At 42.3% G+C, this 22,263-nt stretch overlaps 1 protein-coding gene across 1 annotated transcript in view; it reads left to right on the top strand.

Annotated features, from left to right (window-relative positions):
• Positions 1-22,263, top strand: part of LOC105896198 (serine/threonine-protein kinase DCLK1) — a 48,131-nt gene continuing 25,868 nt past the window's right edge. Inside the window, exons 1-4 of the mRNA XM_031572031.2 lie at positions 1-308; positions 968-1,330; positions 1,692-2,038; positions 19,128-19,227. Coding sequence (XP_031427891.1) covers positions 970-1,330; positions 1,692-2,038; positions 19,128-19,227 — 808 coding nt within the window. The 5' untranslated portion in view covers positions 1-308; positions 968-969. The remainder of the gene's footprint in view (positions 309-967; positions 1,331-1,691; positions 2,039-19,127; positions 19,228-22,263) is intronic.

Here is a 22,263-nt window from a genome sequence, read left to right as displayed (position 1 = left end):
AACGAGTCGGTTGGGAGGCGTGTAGCAATAGTGTTCTGCGGTGGGGTGCTGTATTACAATGAGGGACGAACTAGCCAATGTAAATCACGACACGACAGTGAGAGGACAGGACAGCAACTGCAGCGCAGTCGCTGCGTAGTCTGGCAGGCTATTGCCCAGTTTATTGGAAACATTGGCTATTGGGTCAACAAAGGCAGTGTAAATCTGCTTCGTTGTCATTTACCATTACCTAGCAAGAAGACGGAGTAGTCACATCTGAAAAGCAGATTAGCTTAACTACGGACGGAGGTGATTTTCAAATTAAGAAGGTAAGCACCAACAAGGGGATTTTTACTGATTACTTGGGGTAGCCATAGTTGCCTGTATAAGTAAAACCTGTCACGTTATTATGAATTCGCTGTTTCCAAAGAGGCCACTGTAAACAGTAACTTGGGCGTTTGGATCCAGATTGTGATACATAAATCGACTTTTTGTTTCTTTGGTTTCTTTCTCTTCTGTGTTTATTTGTGTACACCCTACATTAGACATTTTACTTAAGGTCATTGATTTCATTTAACTTAGAGTTTTGTTTGACCACATTAATTGATTATCTGACGTCAGATGCGAATTCGTTAATATGCACCACCTTATGTCGAAGCTGAGAATACGTTACTTCTAAATTAAAGCAGTCGCACATACCGTTCGTGAGATCCGAAGGCTTGGGTAGCCTGCTGAAAAACGGGCACTGTCAGTCTGCGCAACCAGACCAACAAGTGCCAGTCGTCTACTCTGCTCTGAGGCTTAGACAAAACACTGAAGATCATGTAAGCTGTCATTAAAAGTTGCTTTCGGACCAGGGCACACTGTTGCTATTAGTCTGAGTATGGCTCAATAAATCAAACTTTTACGTTTAGTTGTATTATATGGTGTACTACTTATGGGTTGTCATATAATAGCGTCATATACTGTACTTTGTGTTGTTTTACAGAGATGGAGGGGGAGCATTTCGAACAGAGGGACCCGGGTCAGAGGCACAGCTCTGGTGGCGCACGAGCTAATGGGTTGTCCAGTCCACCACATAGCGCGCACAGCAGCTTGTTCCGCACGCGCACACTAAAGGCGCTAAGTTTAGAGAAGAAGGCAAGGAAGGTGCGGTTCTACCGGAATGGAGATCGGTATTTCGACGGCATTGTCTGCGCCATCTCTGTCGACAAATTTGGATCTTTTGGTGCACTACTGGCCGACTTGACCCGCTCCCTTTATGATAACGTTAACTTACCGCAGGGGGTCCGGACCATCTATTCAGTTGATGGGTTAACAAAGATCACATCTGTTGATCAGCTTGTGGAAGGTAAGTGGATGAGAATTGTATATTTTACACATGATGTAGCCTGTGATTTGTGCCAGGTAGCCTCTTACTATATGACTCTCGGCCCTTCATAACAGGTCCACTTCTGTTATTGGGTAGTGGCTACAGCAAAATATTGTATGCTATTAAAACGAAATTAAATTGAGTTACTTAAAATAACTTTTATGGTCTATCTTTTAAACCGAGGAACCCTTCAAGGTTCTGCAATAAAACCAACTTGTTTGGCTGGCAAAAAGCAGTGTCAGAATTAACTTTCTGCAGGTGCATTGCAAAGATGAACTTGAATACAATTCTGAAATGAATTCTCAGACAGCTTTTTCATTTTTTCATTGCTCATTTGCAGGGGAGAGTTATGTATGTGCATCTATTGAAGCTTACAAAAAGATCGACTACACCAAGAATGTCAATCCTAACTGGTCTGTGAATGTGAAGGCCTCAGCCAATAGTAAACCACCACCTTCCTTGGCAAGTACAAAACTAGGATCCACTGAGGTGAAGATGTACAAGGATTTCATCCGGCCTAAGTTAGTGACCATCGTCCGCAATGGCATGAAGCCTCGCAAGGCAGTACGCATCCTGCTCAACAAGAAGACAGCCCACTCGTTTGAGCAGGTCCTCACTGATATTACCGATGCCATCAAGCTTGACTCGGGTGTGGTCAAGCGGATCTACACTCTGGATGGCAATCAGGTAAGTGTCAGTTGTTGTTAAATTTGAAAGGAAACATTCTTATATCCTTGATTTCTTGGTTCTTTCTCCATACCCTATCATGTAAAAACATGCTCACTGAATTATCAAGGTGTTGTTTATGGATAGGCCATACATGGCCTGCTGTATTTGGTTTGTGTCCATAATATTTTTATTTTGACATAAGATCCACAGAGAAACTCAGCCTTGTCGCTGAGAAATTACAAGAGGCTGTACAATTTTTAGATATGTTTAGTGTTTTGAAAAATGGATCCCTTTCCATTTCATAAGAAGAAAAACATCAGCACATACTGCCTATTTGATTATCTCTAGTTGTCTTATGCAGGCATTTTGAATAGACATAAAACCAGTATATGGTTAATTCACCTACTTGAATATGGAAGATAGTCATTTGATGTCATGTGTTTACTAAACATCTCTATACATACCTGCTTTGATATATTAACATAATTTAGGACTACTGAAGAAGCTCATGCCCGTGGACATGGGAGTCACCTCTGAGTTTCAAATGCCATGTGCCTCTATGAGACTGAAGGGTTTAGAACACTGCCTGCTTCATAACACTAAAGGGGTATTCTTTGTAAAGGTGTGCATTGTGAATGTATCCATGACTACTAAGAATAGTCCTTTTGTTGTGACAAAGAAATGTGTGAATGGAGAGGAAAGCAAAGCAGAAGAGATAATATGAATGGGGTCTTAGAGCTTGCCCACTCCATGGTTATATCTGCTCGTCATTTAGAGCGCTGCTGGAAATAGAATTCCCTCCTTTATATTCCACCCACATTTCTGCTGCCTTCCCTCAGACACACACACACACACACACGCACACACACACACATACGCAAACACACACGCACACACATAGGCACACACACACACACACATACACACACTCACACTCACACACACACACACAGACACAAAGTTCTGCAAGCTCATATCTGTGCAGGCAGGTAAAGGGGAAGAAAGATACCATCTGTCTGGAATTCATCAAAGACTAATTGAACTTCCAGCAGATCTTATTTTCTCTTTTCTGTCTATGCCCATTGATGTCTCCAGAGGCATCTCTGACAGTAGCTTCAACCCTCCATGTAATCCTAATGTGTTATTTCAGTATTGGCCAGAGTTGTTCTTTATTGTTAACTTTCAATGTTGAAATACTAAGCCTAAAAGAAGCCTAAATACTCTTACGAGAGTTATGTTTCTGTTGAATGCACAAATGACCCGTACATAATTTAAAACCGTATTAGACTATAAAATTCTTTCCTTGGCTCTCCTCGGATATTTTTGTTTCATGAAAATGTTTTAGGCCCTAGGGCACTTACTATTGTTCCTTGCATCAGTGTAGCAAAGTAGAGCATGCATATTAATTTGTAGTGGTGGTTTTTGGTATTTTGGTCTAGAAACCGTTTCCCTGATCTGCCCAGTGTTGTCATAGCCATAAGCCCTTGGCCATTTCCTCCCTGCGTGTGTTCATAATTTTCCTTGCAATCAGCAGAATAAATTAAATGTGTGTAGCTCATCTGTGTGTGTGTAATCCCCGCAAACTGTGCCCCAGAACTTGCTTCTGGACAGATGACATCTCTTTATAAACATTTATCCTCATCTCTAACTTCTGAGCTAAAATACATGCATTTGCACAAACATGCCAAATTCTGTCGAAAGAAATATGAATTTGCCCGGCTTTCTTTAACATGAAAGACACTGCAATAAGTGGGTAATTCACAAGAGGGGTAAGAGCATTATGGGTAGTTCTATTTATAGCACAGGTGATTGATCAGGCCTGGAGGCGCCATGAACCATGGCAGATGGGCTGGGCTTAGGCCCTACTCTGTACAGTGCATGCTGGATGGCTATGCAATTATGGACTTGTGAGAGGCAGAAAAGCATGTGTTGGGGAGACCAGGAGGATGTCTGTGCATGGGTCTGTGAAGAGGGGATGAAGGCATGTAGTGGAAAGAAGCATATGTTACCCCCCCCCCCCCCTCTGTGTGTGTGTGTGTGCCTGTTCATGAGACAGATCTGTGTCATACATAAAGATCTGTCATGAGACCACTTATCAATGTCATTTATGATTGAGGAGTAGAGAAGGAAGCCCAGACAAACACATACATAAAAGAGAGCATAGCTGTCTGTCTTGTTGTGATGCTGTTGCTGCATTTGCCTTTTATTGGGTCTTTCAGTTGAGTGTTTGCAAACTCAAATCTTCATCCCCTCACCACTGGCTCCATAGGGGAATTAATTTTTCAACAAGACTTTCAAAATGAAAAGAGAAATCTCTTAGCCAAATCTCATTGCATGTTGTGCACAGTCTAATCCTGAGAGAGCCAGGGGGGGAGAGAGAGAGAGAGAGAGAGAGAGAGCGAGAGAGAGAGCTTTCTGAAAGAACAAGAGACTTTTTTATACCAGAATCATTTTTTTTTATCTGGAGATTTCCCAGCTTATTTTCTGTAATGAGCTGGAACCGGTATGAATTAGTCCATTTACCCCATTTTATCCTGCAGTATTAAGGTGTCCAAAGGTTAGAGGAGGGTTGTAATCTACTTGACTGTTATTTTTCACTGTGCCTGCCTACCCTAACTGAATGTTGCATTCATAGACTGATAGCCTGTGTTGAATAGAGGTAACGTTAAAGCTGTCTCCAGCAGAGCAGAAATTGTCAATCAGAGAGAATGAGGTTTCTGGGCCCTTCCTAGGACCTTCTTGTCTCATGGTATCACATTGCTAATCAGGACAGAGACTGTAAATCATGGTCTGCTTCTCATTCTCCTCTCATTGTTCGCATATTAACTCGAGAGTCACCTGAAAACTATTAAACAAATCCACCTGGCCAGGCTAGTGCTGCCTCAGCTTAACAGAGATTTGTTGTTGCGCAGTTGAAATCACATCAGTGCTGATGGGAGCACATCAATGAGGTACCCAACAGCAGGTGTTGTATATCCAAACTATTTAATGTCAACAAGGAAATCAATCATGCTACAAAAACCAAGCCCAAGCACTTATGATCACCATGTTAGTCGCTGTTTGACAGACCCGTGTTGAGCGTTATTGCCTTTATATTTTACAGCAGGCAAAACAATTGTACCATTCAGTGGTGTGTAGTATAGAGTGCTAAGATAACTTCAAGAGGAAATACACCTCACATATTGATACTGCAGAACTAATACAAAACAGCTACAGCATGAACCAAAAAACTAAAGAATATGAAATTGGTATGGGAAGTAAACTCTATACGAGTGACCTTCTACACTACAGAAATACCTAATGACCTAATTGTAATGTTGATTATTATGAATGAAAATTGTGATTTTGACCTTCTACTCCTTCATGCCTGCCATGGCAGACCTGCATGATGTGCACCATTCAGTGTGCGCTTGTTTTTATATGTAAGAAAATTAGACTGTGAACAAAAAGCATTCACCCAGCCTGTGCCATCTGTATAGCCTGCTTTGGCCGTCTGGGTCTTCATATGTCTCTCCCTAAATATGCATCTCAAGGTCAACACAGGTCTTTCAGTCATCTCATGTTCTGTAGAAGTTGATTGTCAAGCTTGTTTGTCATGCTTGTCACGATTACCTTTTTGTAGTTTGAAGGGGGCTTATTTGTAATTCATTTGTCAATTTGCTCTATTTTACTTTTTTACATTTATCATAGTATCGGTATAGTATTCCAGCATATGTATTTTGTCTTTGTAAAGTAAATATCAAGCCCAAGTGGGAGAGAAGTGCTGTATCAACCATCTGTTGGGTCCGAGAACATGATTGCATCAGCAGTTGTGTCCATCAAGGTTCAGATGTGTTTGAATTGTCAGCCTGAGATGCTGAATCATGCTCAGTTGCTCTGCCTCGGGAGGGCATGCAGACTTGTACTGTGTCTGAAAAGAAGATGCTCATACAGTCAGCTGTAATGGCCAAGCATGTTGACACAGTCTGGTTTGAAGCAGCATTTCCCTCACGTGTTACATTTTATTAGGTGTTTACCTGTAGTCTGGCGAGGACAGACACTTTCATTGTATTTCACTGCCTTCATTCACCATAGTCTCTGTCGAAGCCTAGCTATAGGCTGTCTGAGCTAGGCTAGTTTTCCTCTCTGCCCCATGATAGGAAAAAGAGTGATGACGAAACATATGCATGTCACATTTACTTTATTCATTCACAGCTCTCATAGCGTACTATGCGCCGGATTAGGCACAACACCCACACACACAGTGACAGCTAGTGCTGTGGTGTTGTAGCCCCTCTGGCTGCTGCAGGTTCACCCCTGTAATGAACAGTGGGAGGCTGAGGCTTACGCAGCATTTCCGCTTCCATTCTCTCCACTGGGGGAAGAGCTGATGTCTGAAATGGATTAAATAATGAAAATGTCACATTGCAGAGAGCATATCAAGCCCAATTAAACCACCCTGCTGGAAAAAGTCATGCTGGGAGTGCTGGGTTGCTGCAGGCTCTCTCTGTCTGTCTCTCTCTCTCTCTCTCTCTTTCTCTCTCTCTCTCTCTCTCTCTCTCTCTCTCTCCCTCTCTCTGTCTCACTCAATACTGAACATTTCATACACCAGATAGGCATATTCAACTTGCAGAGAGGGAAAAAAAAAGTATTCTGTTGGATTAGCTAGGTGCCCTGCTGCATAATTTACCACTCTGTTCCTTTTTTAACATTCACTGGATTTGCCATGATGCTAATTTTAGTCACAACCTACCTCTTCCTCACAATCCCTATCTCCAGAGAAACTGATCTTTCCCTCCACGTAGATGGTATCTATCACGACGTGATCTAGTTGCCTAGGAACGGCTGGGCCACTGTGACGTCATAATGGGGGGTTGTGAGGGCGCAAAGAGATCTGCCAGTCTTATCATGGAGATAGACGGCCCATAAGTGGCTTAGGCCACGGACACGGCTTGCCTATTATAACCCACTAAGCCTCTGTTTACCCTTAGATCCAGCACGAGGAACCACTTGCACTGCTACTCGATCAACCTACGGTACTTCACACACACACAAACAGATGTATGGGCACATTCAAAACCATATGTATGTACACAGTCATAGACAGGCGTACACACACATTCACATACTTGCGCACGCACACAGACTCAGGGATACACACTCATGCACACAGACACGAACGCCAACACCTGGACCTCAATGGGCTATTGATAGAACAAGTTCTTTCAAGGTCACACTGAGGGTACACCCAAGTGAAGCTTACTGTGCTTCTGTGAAGAGATGTAGGCTCAGAAGACAATGGCTTGTCACGACACTCCTTGCACAAGGTTGTTGTCTCTCTCTCTCTGACATTGCCTGTCAGTCGGCCATGGTTTTCATGACAAAGCACCAAATTAATTAGAGCTCAATGTTCACCGTGCCCCACAGGCTCTAGAGTATCCGGATCTGCCGGCCCAAGCGTATGGTCTTATTTTTTCCCCTCAAATCTTTAGGCTCAGCAGTTTCCTATTACCAAACTGATGCCAAACACACACACAATGTGGCTTGTTCTTATTAACTGTTACACAAAGGCACCGTAGTCTCCCATTGATCATGTAGGGTTGTCCTCACTATAGGATGGAGTATTCAGTGGTTTTTGCTTGGGTTCTTCAGTGAGGAGGTGTCGTGGTACACCATATTTTGTACTTTGAAAAATGGGATAACTATCCGATCTACCATTCCTCCATTGACCCTATCTGTCAAACCACTCTCAACGAGACAATATCTCCTACAAATGTGCCTAAAATGCTTACTCTGTTTAGTTTAATTGTGAAAAGGGGAAAAAATATTATATTTGCAGTCCTCTCACCACTGTTTCTGTGGCGCCCAAGGTTGCTTGTTTTTCTGTGTCAGTCTGTTCTGGCACAGTCACTGAAGTGTGAGAGTGCAGGTAGCAGGGGACTGTCTGCACTGGTTCTAAAAGCTCTTGGAGCCGTGCCTGTGCCTCTCCCCACAGTTTTTTGTTGAGTCACTCTGCCCGGTGAAGCATGCCTTACCAGCAGGTGCGCTTTCAAATTTATTATGAGAGACGCCAGCACACCAAGAGCACACGGCACTGAAGCTGTCTGAGGCATTCAGCCAGCTGCTGTCTCCCGGCGAGTCATTTGACTCAGAATCTGTTGGCGATGTGTGCAGTGCGTGCAGAGAGATGACAATTAAGAGCCGACTGCCATCACGGAATACTTTCACTGTACTCACAAGTCTCAGCACTTTGGAGTTTTGTTCTTGCCTCCACACATCTGTTCATGCATTTGTCCCAAGGTGCCCTCAGCACAAACAGTGGCCAGGTGTGGGTTTTTCATGGTTTATGTGGTAATTAGTGAACTATCATGCGATTGGTAATTAGTGAACTATTAGAGGCTTCGCATCTAATTACGCTAACATACTGTATATGTTTATCCATCATCTCCAAACAAGCTCTAGGGTTTTCTTGGTTCACAATGTGTTTTGTAGGACGTCATGTGATGGACGTCATGTGATGGACGTCATGTGATGGACGTCATTTGATGGACGTCATGTGATGGACATCATGTGACTGTTGTAGGGATTTTAACTCAGTGCCTGGCTGGAGCACTGTGAAATCTGGCCTTTTTGAACTGGTTGCTTTTACTGGTCTTTTTTACATCCTGCTTGTATTTGTAATGAAGGGATGAGATGAGGCACTGTGGTCTGTACTGTAGAGACACTCTGAGTTCTCTGAGATGAAGAACATATTGCCCAAAGCCAACACACCCAAGGCTGAGGAGCTGCTCATGGCTATGAATACATTTGCAAGAAGAGCAAAATATGAGAGAAGGGAAGCAGAGAACTGTCCTGCAGGGGAGTTGGAATCTGTAGCTCCTCTCAAAGGACACAATTTCTCTCTCTCTCTCTCTCTCTCTCTCTCTCTCTCTCTCTCTCTCTCTCTCTCACACACACACACACACACACACACACACACACACACACACACACACACACACACACACACACACACACACACACACACAACCCTCCTTCTCCCCTGCTCTGCAGTTCTTCAATGACAAAAGAAACTTAAGCTTCAGCTCTGGCTTTGGCACGTCAGCCACCTTACATAATTAGGGCTCTTATGTAACAGCCCTCATCTTCCAGCATTCTGCGTTTTGCCATTCTGATTTATGATCTTAAGAGGGACGCTCATTAATTTGATGCAGTGCTCATATTCGCAGCCACGCCACCATCCAGCCACCCCATCTGCCTTGCTGTGTGCGTGATTCTGCAGATCCGTCCATCTTCCTCCTTTGGTGTTGTCATCCCCCTGATGTAATATCCAGCTCAGGCATGGAATTAGAAACTGGCCCTCAGACGATCAAGCTAATAGTGAGTTGGACTGTTGCCGGATTTCCCTCAACCGCCCGGCTGATATACAGAGAGGCCTTGAAAGATGTTTTTTCTTTGATCCAGATTTGTCTCCATATGTGTTTGTCCCTGTAGTCCTCCATGTCTACAACACAAAGGACTCTCACCCACAGTCTCCTCTGTCCCAGGCCCCTATGCAGTAGATGAAAGACCTGTAATCTTGATTTACATAACCACTTAACAATGCCATTGTGCATAAAAGTAGAACACAAAAGATGCCAATACTGAACTCTATCCTCTTGTAATCACAATCTCCTCCTTCTTAGTTCTCCTTAAGGTTTTAATAAGCATGTTTTGAAACTATGTGTTTGGCCTGGACACTGTGCAAATGCTGCTCTGACGCACTGCCATGTTGATGGGGGGTGGACAGGGGGGTAGTCAGTCATTTCTTGGCTCTCACAACTCATTTTGTTTGCTAATCAACTGTTTGCTAACGTCTCATCTGTTTTTTCCCCCCTTCTTCTCTTGCCTCTCATATGGCCTGTTCTGTGAGGCCTCCAAGCTTATGCAAGCGGCAGGCAGATTTATTTATGCCTGGGTGGTGGGCCAGACCAGCAGGGGGAGGGCAACAGTCTGTGGGTAGCCAGGCTGATCGTGCCGTGCTGGGCACGGCCCCCTGGAGCGTGCCAACACGTCACTTTTCCGTCGCGCGCACAATAGGAGAGCTCACGTACACACTCACCAACCCCTCCCACCTCCCACCTCCCTTCCCCGCCCCCTTCCCAACCAAGCATGTAATCTCACAAGTGTTTAACAGTCCCATAAGTGGTTTAGGGCATGGTGAGATTATTTCAGGGTCTGCAAGTTCCTCTTAAATTATCAGGTTTGGATTAGGATTGGTCAGTCATTGAGGAGAGACAAAAGACGAAAGGAGAGACGAGTTTTATATTTATTTTACTGGGCACATAGGCTACTGTGATTTTATTTACATTTATTTTATCTGGAAATCTCCTGTAAATATTCATGCAATTCTATATATAAATAAAAATAAATAGAAACAAAATTATTGTCCCCATTCTCGTCAGCTGTTCTGAGTTCACCCTTTGACCTTGATGCAATGCAATGAGAGCAAACTGAAAAGTGATGGTCCAGTGCATGGTGGTAGTGCTTGGTGGCTTGGTGCTGTAAGTGATTATTGATTTACATTTGAGAGTGTGGGCTTGAACCGTGCAGGCTGCCCTGCTGTAGTGAGGTTTCAGCACCAAGGACAGCTCCGTGTCGGGTATATTGGAATTCTAGTATTCTGTTGCAATTCAAATGTGAATTAAGACTCACATCCGCGGCTGAAGTAATGAAATACCTGTTTTTACCCTGGACCCTTGTTTCCTGTTGTCTGGTACATAGTAATTTTTGCAATGTTCAACCTTTTTTTTTTGCTTTTGTTCTCACCTGACAAGTAGAGAATCTCTCTCGTGTCCGTGTGTGTGAGTAGATGTGAATGTGTCAGTGTGTTTGTTTATATACTTACTTATTTATGTGTGTGTGTGTGTGTGTGTTTGTGTGTGTGTGTTTATGTTCGTGTTCATGCATGCATCCGTGTGTGTGTGTGTCTGCATCAAAAGCAGGATTAGCAGCAGGATGAGGTGATCCATACAGTAGCAGTGGGATGCCGGTTGCTGTGTGAGGTGTGAGGAGAGCTATGGCCGCAGGCCTGAACACTATCAATACTGAGCAGTCCACCACAGCTCATTATCAGCCAGCAGACACCACCAGCACCGCTGCTGCGCCCCATCCCTGGGTGGTGCATTCAAAGGGGCCAGCAGCACTGGCATGGAAAACTCTGGCCTGAGCTGACACAAGATGTAATGTGTGTGTGTCAAAACATACAGGGGTATGCATATGTGGATCTGTGCCTATGTGTGAACTAACTTTTTGGCAGCTTTGTGACTGTATATAGCTCAGTTTAGTTTGACATTTTTTCCCCATGTTTGACCCTGTTTGCTGACATTTATCATTTCCTTTCAACCATCCAACTAAACTGAGGTTCTGCATGTTCTGGCTCGGCTACCTTTGAAATATTTACCATTTGAAGCAGACATTTTGGAGACAACACTGCTGAAAGGCCAGTCACTCTTTTGCGCTGACAGGAATAGCTGCACTTTGCATTCTCTCTGCTGTACCCACGTGGGCATGGGCAACAAAAAGACTACTTGTTAAATTTGATTTGAACATGCGTCTTTGGCACCACAGACTGAATAAATAAAGAAACAATGACAAGAACTTTCAGCGACAATATAATTTAATCTTTCATGTAGACAGCAAAGCAATGCCACAATCTACCAAAAATGTCTATGGTAAATAGAATGCCACAATCTACCAAAAATGTCTATGGTAAATAGTGCAGACGAGCCAGTTCTCTTCATATGTGGCTGGATGATGATGTCAGTCCAAGATATTCCATATTTGTTATTTTCTTCTTCTATCTCACCTCCTCACATGATTCCTCCTCCTCGTCCTCCCCCTCTCCGTCTGTCAGAGGGTGGTGTGAGCTGGGAGCACCAGCAGTGTGCTGACGTGCTCGTCTGTGGGATGGTGTGGGTGAAGTCACTCACCATGCTTGTAGCTCTTCCCTTATACATATGGTGCATCTACAGACTGAAACAACATAAACATGAATTAGTTAATGTTGATTTATTTGGATACTTTTTTTTCTTGCACTTGCACTCTACATGGCAGTTGCCAACATTCACATTTACAATGGTAGATCAAATCCATTTATGTAGTGCCCTTCTAGTTAACTGAAAGCACTCAAAGCGCTGTACAGTTATTGCCTCACTTGTATGAACAACAGAGGCTCACATACACACACACACACACACACACACACACACACACACACACACACACACACACACACACACACACACACACACACACACACACACACACACACACACACACAGTATTCATATCAGTTTGGGCCCAAAGTAGCTTTACACTGCCTCCTTGTGGAGTAATTAGTGACATTAAAATGAACACATTTTTAGGGAGGCTACGTTGATGGAAGGATGCAGATGTCCTCAAACACAGATGTATTTTTATACTTTTTTACACATATACAAATACATTATTCTCAGTAGTAACTGCTGTCACTAGATACACAGGATCCAGAGAGAATATCATTACTTACATTTTTGGAGACTGTGATTGTAATGTTTGCATAGCTTGTTATAATTCATTGTTATAATTCACGGCATGTTTCCAATGCAGCCACTAGATGGCCAACATGCATCATGTAAGACCCAAGACAGAGGCAGACAGAGAGAATGTCCTAAAAGAAAAAAAACTTACTAGGAGAATATTCAACTACCAAGTGCTCCTCTAGGTGTCTCTGTCTCTACATGTAAGAGATCACCAAAGCAGTATTTCACAGCTATAACAATCTACGCCTATGACTGGTGTCCAGAGAGTGTCCAGTGAGTATGTTTAGTATGCCAGTACCATAAGATTGAATGTCTTGGGACATGTCATTTTACAACACTATTCTTCATCTTTATTGAAACACTGATAGACCCCCCCCTCCCAGCAATAGTGCTATTGGAAATGAATGTTAAAAATCAGGACATGTGAGTTGTGAAGATATTTATACCCGTGTCCTTTTACCTCTTCTGTAAAACAAATCAAAAGGCTCAGGATCTTGATAAAAAAAAACTCAGAGTTGCAGCCTGCTAATACACAGTGAATTGTGGAAGACATGCACTATTTGTTTATTTACATACATGTGTGTCTATTCTTGGATGTCTGAGCCCTCATTTACATTTAGATCCTTACATGGGCAGTGCCAACAATATGCTTTGGTACAGATGCATTTACATTTACTAATTAAGCCAGAAGTTGCATTCCATTGAAAACACGTATGGGCAAGCTCTCTTCATAATAAGCATGAACCCAAATTCCGTATGATGTAGAAACCTTTTTTTTGGTAAGCTTCCGCTCTCTGAGTCATTTGTCTGGATTTTTATTCAGACATGCCGAGCGCTGAGGTTTAGTGTGCATGAATTATATCAGGAACAACTAGCTTGGGCACGGCCTCATCAGTGTTGGGGAAAGAGCATTGGAAATGGGTGTTCATGTTCTATTCACTCATCCTTTTGAACTCTCCCCAGCTGATACGGCTTTGCATCCTTTTTTGCTGTGCTCTGCTTGGAGTGACAGCAGACTTCTAAACACTGCTGTTGCATAACGGAGTTCATTTCGTTCTTGCGCTCATGACATCAAAGGCACTTTTTTTTTGTTTCCTGGGAAGAACAATTGTCAGGACAGTTGTACCGTTGTCTTGTTTTCATCCTCTCTCTGCTTTCTCTCTCTCCCCTTTCTCTATCTGTCTATGTATCTGACTTTCTTTATATCTGTCTTTTTGAGGACATACAAAGTGTGCTATGCGTATGTAAACCTACTGTGATTATAGTGGGTTATAGTACGAAGGCACTGGTCCTGGCTTGGATGGGTTAGGTGTGTTGGAGCTACGTTGGTTATGCCTTGCAGGTCTTTGACTCCTGTTGCTCCATCAGCCATTTGACTCCTCCTGCAACACAAGCCCTCGCATACCCATAGCTAACTGTCTCCACCTACTCGAAAGACTGAAATAGATAAAATAGTGTCTTTTCTTCTTATCGTCACTTAAGTCACTTTTTTCAAGTTTCGCTTTTCTTGCTCTACCTCCACTCACTGAGTTTGAAGCCTGTCTCCCAAGAAAAACAGGCTGTTCCAGCTGAAGAATTTCATTTGAAAACCCGTATGTTACATGATCACACAGGCAACTCTTCCAGGCAGCCCTACAGGCTAAGTTACTGGGTTGCTCTGCAGAATCTTATGAATTAAAACCCCCAAAGACAAAAAGCATCTGTTTTGTTGCACATGAAAAGCTAGGCACAAAGCTTCTAGGAGGAGGGAGAAATGTGCGCTCCCTCAAAACTAATTAAGCAACTCATTCCTTGGGGTTTTCACAATTACATTATGAAAGTGAAATACATTCTCCTTGCAAATGGAAAAAAAGAAAAATGAACTCTTTTGCAAACATTTTTTTTTGTGTGTTTGTGGACTTATGTAAGCGGCATGCTTGTATCTCATTTTATATTCCTGTGAAGAACTTGTTTACTTTGCGAACTCATTGTTCATAATTAGACGGAAGCACATTCAGGAGCGCCCAGCAGTGCTCTGCAAAGTTCTTCAGGAGTTAGAGTTTGGAGTGAGATGCTAGCTTGTCAGTCAATTAGCCATGTCTTTGTCTTGAGCAGAAGCGTAGTAATGTTGTGTTGCCTGAAAAGATTAGATTAGATTAGATTCAAGTTTATTGTCAGTGTGCAGAGCACAAAGCCAGTGAATACAGTTAGCATCTAACTAGAAGTGCAAAAGAATACTGAGCAGGTAAGTAAGTACTACAGTATAAGTGATGCTACAGTGCCCTCCACAATTATTGGCACCCCTAGTGAATATGAGCAAAACAGGCTATAAAAAAATATGTCTTTGCTGGTTATCCTCTTGGTCTTTCACTCAAAATATTCACAAAAATCTTACCTTTTCATTGAAGTAAAATTATTGAAAGAAAAAATACTGTTGACATTAAATAAATATTTTTCCCCAAAACCTGTGTGCCACAATTATTGGCACCCCTAGAAAAATCTTATAATTAAAATCTAACTGAAGTATATATCCAGTCATGTTTTACATTTTTAAGTTCACCTGTTTGATAAGGAACTCTTAAGAGGTCAACCATGACTTCCTGTTCCACTGGCGTACAAATATGAGGTGACGCAGGCCAAATTCCATTGGTCATTCATCACTATGGGAAAGACCCAAGAACACAGTGACGATGTGTGACGAAAAGTTGTTGAGCTGCACAAATCAAGAAATGGACACAAGAAAATCTCTAAACAGTTGAAAATACCCATTTCCACTGTCATTGCAATAATTAAGAAGTTTAAAGCGACAGGAGATGTTAAGAATCAGCCTGAAAGAGGACCTATCTGTACATTGCCCCCACGCACCGTGAGGAAGATGGCTTGACTGGCAAAATAATCTCCAAGGATCACAGCTGGAGAATTGCAGAGATTAGTTGAGTCTTGGGGTCAGAAAGTCTCCAAAACTACCATCAGACGCCACCTACATCACCACAAGTTGTTTTGGAGGGTTGCCAGAAAAAAGCCTCTGCTGTCAATCAACAACAAACTAAAGCGCCTACAGTTCGCCAAATGTTAGTCAGACTTTCAATGGGACCGAGTTATATGGTCAGATGAGACCAAAATAAAGCTTTTTGGCAAAAAACATCAAAGGTGGGTTTGGCGTAGACAGAAAGATAGCCATACAGAAAAGCACCTCATACCCAATGTGAAGTATGGTGGCGGATCTTTGATGTTGTGGGGCTGTTTTTCTTCCAAAGGCCCTGGACATCTTGTTAGGATACATGGTATCATGGACTCCATCAAATACCAGCAGATATTAAATGAAAACCTAACAGCCCCCTCCAGTAAGCTTGAAACGGGCCGTGGTTGGACCTTCCAGCAGGACAATGATCCGAAGCACACCTCAAAATCAACACAAAAATGGTTCACCGACCGCAGAATAAAGGTTTTGCCATGGCCATCACAGTCCCCCGACCTAAACCCCATAGAAAATCTGTGGGATGAGCTGAAGCCGAGTCTACAAACGTTGACCTCAGAATCTGAAGGATCTGGAGAGATACTGCATGTAGGAATGGTCTCAGATCCCGTGCCATGTGTTCACCAACCTCATCACGCATTATAGGAGAAGACTCAGAGCTGTTATCTTGGCAAAGGGAGGCTGCACAAAACATTAAATAAAGGGGTGCCAATAATTGTGGCACACATGTTTTGGGGAAAAATATTTATTTAATGTCAACAGTTTTTTTTTTCTTTCAATAATTTACTTCAATGAAAAGGTAAGATTTTTGTGAATATTCTGAGTGAAAAACCAAGAGGATAAACAGCAAAGACATATTTTTTCATAGCCTGTTTTGCTCATATTCACTAGGGATGCCAATAATTGTGGAGGGCACTATCTTACAGTATGTTCAGTGTTATTGACAGTGGTGAACATAAGTACAGATTATTATATGTTTATGTTATACAGTACATAGATGTGAAGTGGACAGGGGAGTATATATGTACAAGGGTTGTATGTACAGTATAGATTAAAATGTACAGTTGGTTGTACAATGTAAAATGATTTGAATTTGAAATAAATTGAATCATTAATTAATGAATGAATGAATTAATTAATACATTTGAATAATAGTAATCTGAACAATGTGAGCGATTCAGCTTGTGCAATAATAAGCAGTCGATATATGAAGATTTGAGGGTGACCTTGTTTCCTTGGTCAAAGCAAGTGTAGAGGTAAGTTGAGCTCGTCAGGGAGGGCGGTGGAGTTGGATGGGGCACAGTGCTGGGTGGTTTAGAGTCTGTGATGGTCTGTGAGCCTTGCCACATGCGCTTTCCTCTGGACCTGAGGGCTGTATCTGTGGCTTTGAGCAGGAGGTGAACCTCTCCATTCATCCAGGGTTTCTGATTGGGGAAAGCTTTTATTTGTGTTTGCATGTCACTCTGTCCACACCCTTGTTTATGTGATCCAGGACAGAGTTGGTATATGCGTATGTGGTGGCCTGGGCAGCTAACACACTCCTGTCAGAGTCAGCACCTTCCACCCAGATCTTGATGGTCCTCATTGTGGGTTTCACATGTTTAAAGACCACGCTATACTTGGGAAGCAGGAACAATGAAAGATGGTCATCCATGGTCAGGAAATCATATTCAAAATGTTCCGTTGTGTTACCGTAGCTCTGCTAATAAAGCAAGGTTCTTACAACATCAAGGTCATGTGTCTCAGGGAGCACACAAGCACACATACTGATGTTAAAAGGCATTGCAAATTGCCTGTGGTGACAGATCTGAAACACTGAACTGACTGACCTCCCCAGTCTTTTTGTCTCCAGAGACATGAAGGGATCGAAGGGATAGATTGTCAAGCCTCTTTGAAATCCTTCCTTCACACCCTCATTAATCTCAAGGACTCCCTTAATGAGCTGATCTAAATGTTGTCGTCCACATGCAGGGGAATTTGATGGTCGACAGATATGTCGGAGATAGGATACGACAAGTCAGGAACGTGAGGACCAACACACCACACACAGACACACACACACAGACACACACACACACAGAGAAAGAGAGAGAGAGAGAGAGAGAAATGTCACTATTTTTTGACACACAGATCACAATGGTTTCTTAAAGAATTACGTTGTGAGGCCTCTCAAATGTCCTTATTTTTGTGGGGGAAAGTTAAATAGGTTTTTGCATTTAGGTTCTTAAGATTGGATTCAGGCTCTTAATGGGGTAAAATGCTAATTTCCCCTTAACCAGTGAAACGATCCTTGAAATAATTACTTTCCACCCCTGGAAAACAGTGAATGACGCCCTGAACGATGCCTTCAATGACATGTTCATGGGGTTAATCAGTAAAGTATAATTTAGGGTAATTAAACAGTTTAAGGAGGAAATGGGAGAAAATGAAGGGAGCCTGTTTCTAAGTAAGGGGTTTTTGATAGCCAGCAATGAGTAAATGGGCATGATTTTAGGGGCAAATAAGGAGGAATAGAAGTATATTTTAAAGACTTACTTGCAAAGTGGGAAGGAGAATAACCAAAGAGCCTCTGGGTGGATGCAGCGCTGATGTGGCGTGGACCTGGGCCTCACGAGGGCCACATCCAGCCCAGATTCAGCCATTCTCTGAGCAACATACTAAGACATGTCTGTGTGCATAGGAAATATGATGCGCAGTGCACAGAAGAGCAGATACGTAAAACAAACCTTGCATGTTGCATTGCGTTGCATAAAGGTTGGAAGTTGCATAATATCACTCACATCAATTATAAAAGACTTTAACACTGACATTCAAGCTCTGGTTTGTTATTAAGCGAAACCGTGTTAATCAGTGTGTCACTGCGCACAAAGGAGTATCTCAGTTGGGTCACTCTGGACGTGAGCCATTTTGCTATAGTGGCTCCTCGTTTCAACACGCGCCACCCGTTGCACGTTCTCCCTCTTTCGCCTCTGGCCGTGGGCATGTGTGCTGCCCGTGGCCCTTCAGAGGCCGGTGCCAGCATAGTAGGCTGTTGGATGCCTCCTGCCATCTTATTCTCGATGTTTGAGGTGGCCGTTACATTAGAGTTATCAATTGATTGTGTAATTTGGTTGTATGGCTGCCTCTTTAGTGGCTTCATTTCTTGAAAGCCTGTGATGGGTTGCTCGACTTTTTTCTTGAGCATGTGCAAATGCTTTTTGTAAACTTATGAACAGTACTATGTCATATTTCAGGGATAATTGCCAATACTGTAGTCAAAGAGGTTGGGAATGTCAGTAATTACAACATATTTACCTCCATATTTGTTTCTGGTGAAGTTGGTTTTCATATTCATGTTTCATGTTCGTATTAGTTTTATGTTGTGTATAATGTATTACTGATGTCAAAAACCAAACCATAGTCTTAGTCAAGTATAAATACAGTTCCCCTATTACCTAATCTCTGGCAATATAATCTTTTTATCTCTCAATTCAGGGTAACAGCCTTTAGTTGTCAGAGGGGCCAAAGGACACAAGAAGTTGCTCAGTCTGGAATACTAAGTGTGTTTTTGAGTCACGGGTCCTGATCCAGTCTGCCATTGACTTGTCCTTCCTCCGTGTCCCTGTCTCAGGTCACATGCCTTCAGGACTTCTTTGGGGAGGAGGATGTCTTCCTCGCATGTGGCTCCGAGAGGTTCCGCCATCAGGATGACCTTCTGTTGGACCAGCATGGTAAGACAGACGTTGACTTTGAGGATAGTGTCCCACTGTCCTGTCTTCTATTTATCCTGTTTCCATTTTCATCCACTAAGATAGTAGTCATCCAATCAATAGTTCTCCCAAATTCAAGTGTTATGTTTAGAAAGCCATAAAATGTAACTTAATTCTTCTCTTTTCCATATTTACAACCAAAAGAAGTCTCAGTGTCACACTAATTGACACATGAACTCTGCATGGAACACTTTCACAAATATGATCCACATAGAACGACTGCCCAGAAGACACATGTAGCTCACACAACGAGGGTGGGGGGGTGGGGAGGTTGAAATGACAGTCTCTGACATCTTGTCATAAGCCCCGCCACCACATGTGGGTGTCGAGACAAAAGCCACACGGCTAAACAAAGCTGTCACGTTTGTTTATCGCCAAAGTGTCTGTCTGTCTGTGTGGCACCTCCTGTCGACTGTGCACAGTCAAGTTCATGTTGCACGTAACCCGCCTCTTCATTAGAAGCAAGAAAAAGGGGTGGAAATGAGCATTTTATTCTTCCGTTGTCAAAGTGAGGAGTGCTTAACCCCCGCAGGGCTCCTCACAGGCCCTTTTCAAATGCCAAGTGTTCAGCTGTCTCTCACCCAGTGCTGCCTCCATTTTCTGTCTGTCTCTCAAAGGCTTGGGTGAGTGTCTGCGTTTCTCTCTGTCTCAGCCCCGGCAGTGTCTCAGCCACACAAACCCACTGCTTCACCTATGTGGAAACTGCATTCCTTGAATCCGCTCCCAAAAGTAAATGAACCATTAGCTAAATTTGCTAAATTGCATTTAGCTAAATTGTCGACAGAAGTCTTTGTATTTCCAGACCTGCCTGAATTCCCATCTGCATGTTACGCTTCCTGGTTTTGCTTTGCAAGAAGGGCTAGTGGGACTAAAAGTCTGCTGTCCTTGTATCCAGAACATAGCTTGGCAGAGGTTTTATCCAGTTCAAGTGCAGTTTCCCCAGTCTTTTCCCCCAGTTACGTACTCTATATCCATAAAGATTTTCATATCTTTAGTTCAATCATTTCCTAATTTTTAACAAACTACATCATATGTAGGTCCAGATTGACTAAACCTTACACTGTACCACTGTATGGTCTAGTCTTGTATATGCCATTGCTTGTTTAGGATGGAGAGTATCTTTTTGACTATGTTTTAAATTACATCTGCTGCTAGTGTTTACTCGACAACTCTCCTATCCATGTGCAGGATTCCATATCCTGTCCGAACCAACACACTTACTCTGTTTCAGTGCTTGGTGCTCACCTCAAATTAGATAGCATTTGAGTGCATTAAGAAGAATGAAATGCAATCCAATAGTTAAACTGTGCAGTGAATGCAGTACATATTCAAGTACAATGAACAAATCAATGTAAAAGAGAATGTTCAGTTCAGTATGAGCATGGCAATGATAGAAGATTCATATTAATCTGGTGGGGTGATGTCATTCATATCAGACTTAACCCTGGAGAGGATGGGGGCTATCAGAAAGCAGTGGGAGAGAGACTAACAGGAACTAATCAGCTCATGAGATCCTTAATGAGGAGAGTGGATGATGCATGCTGATGTTGGGCCTATTTTTAACCAGTACAGCAGCCAGTAACGAAGCAGTTTTACCCCATGGGCAATTTTAAACTGAGGTAGAGGGGTAGCCCATCACAGCAAGTTGCTTCTACCTCTTCTGAGGTCAGCATCCAGGCAGGGATTTCATTAATAAATTAAATTCATTTACTTTTAACTGAAGTGCTTGTTTCAGTGACAGTGATTATAGTGGTAGCACTTTATTAAAGCAGGTATCCATTTTAAATGTAGTATTCACAATGGTTTAAAAACATATTCATACAGTCATTCTTTATCGTATGCCTCCTCTTAAATGAATGATGTTGATTAGTGATAATTTGGCTGACAATGTTAAATAAGTAAAGTATCATTTACAAATGTGTATTATGATGAACACCAATGTTGTGTTATGAGTCAATAAAATATGTATTCACATTTATTCTGTAACACTGCAACAACAGTGACTCATTTTCATAACAAGACTAATTTTCCTAGCCTCTTATGATCATGGATGTATGATTACAGTTAAGGTTTATTCTTAGCATTAGAAGTATGCTATAAAGATGTGTGAATACACTTCAATGCCCGTAAGGGTAACTGCTTTAACTAAAGTATTCAGGCATCATATATCATTGTCACTATAGTCCTCTGTGAAACAGAGGAAGGTAAATGGTGGTGTTCTTCTTCAGTGGCAAACTGCTTTCTGGCTGTCAAGATGACATTCTTAATTGTCTGTGACATTGCTGTCTGGCATGGTGTCCGTACTTTAATGTGCGTTAATCTAAATTAATTTCTTCACTTGCAGGCAGTTATAAACACAAACAAGGAGACTGATCGGCTTGAAAGCCGCTCTCTCATATAGCCCTGTAGACCTGCAGAGACACAACTGTCATTATGGATAATGAAACTGAACTCTCAAGCAGAACACGTTCTGAGGAGTTTGCAGTGCGCCAAGGGGCCACTCAGTCCTCCTAAAATGAATATTTTTAGGAATTTAAAAAAGCAATTTGAGTGCCTATAGTGCAGATAATCCATCTAGAACTTTAAATATTTGCAGTCACTAGCCCGCATTTTTGAAAGTTTCAAACCAACCAACCATGTTTTAGAGATGCAGAGATCACCTTGCATTCAAATGAATTGTGAAAGGCTACTTTTGTGCTATATGTTGAGTTTAAATGCCCTAATGTCTGCATTTAATATGTTTTATTTGGATTTTCTGTAAATTGATCATGTCTGTGAATGGTTTAATAAATGTGAAGGTAAATGTGAAACCTTTCATTCAAAGAGGCTTATTTTCAGGAAGTGCTCCAGTTATTTGTCAGCAATACTGACCTATTTTTATTTCATTGATCTACTGATTCATGAGTGAAGTTTATTTTCTTATATGCCTCTTGTTTGGTGCATGAACGACAAGATTACTTAGCTACCACAACACAACTTCTTTTGACACTGAACAGA

This window comes from Clupea harengus, chromosome 8 (genome assembly GCF_900700415.2).
Source record: "Clupea harengus chromosome 8, Ch_v2.0.2, whole genome shotgun sequence".
Classification (NCBI taxonomy): Eukaryota; Metazoa; Chordata; class Actinopteri; order Clupeiformes; family Clupeidae; genus Clupea; species Clupea harengus.
This window is presented reverse-complemented; position numbering and strand designations above follow the sequence as displayed.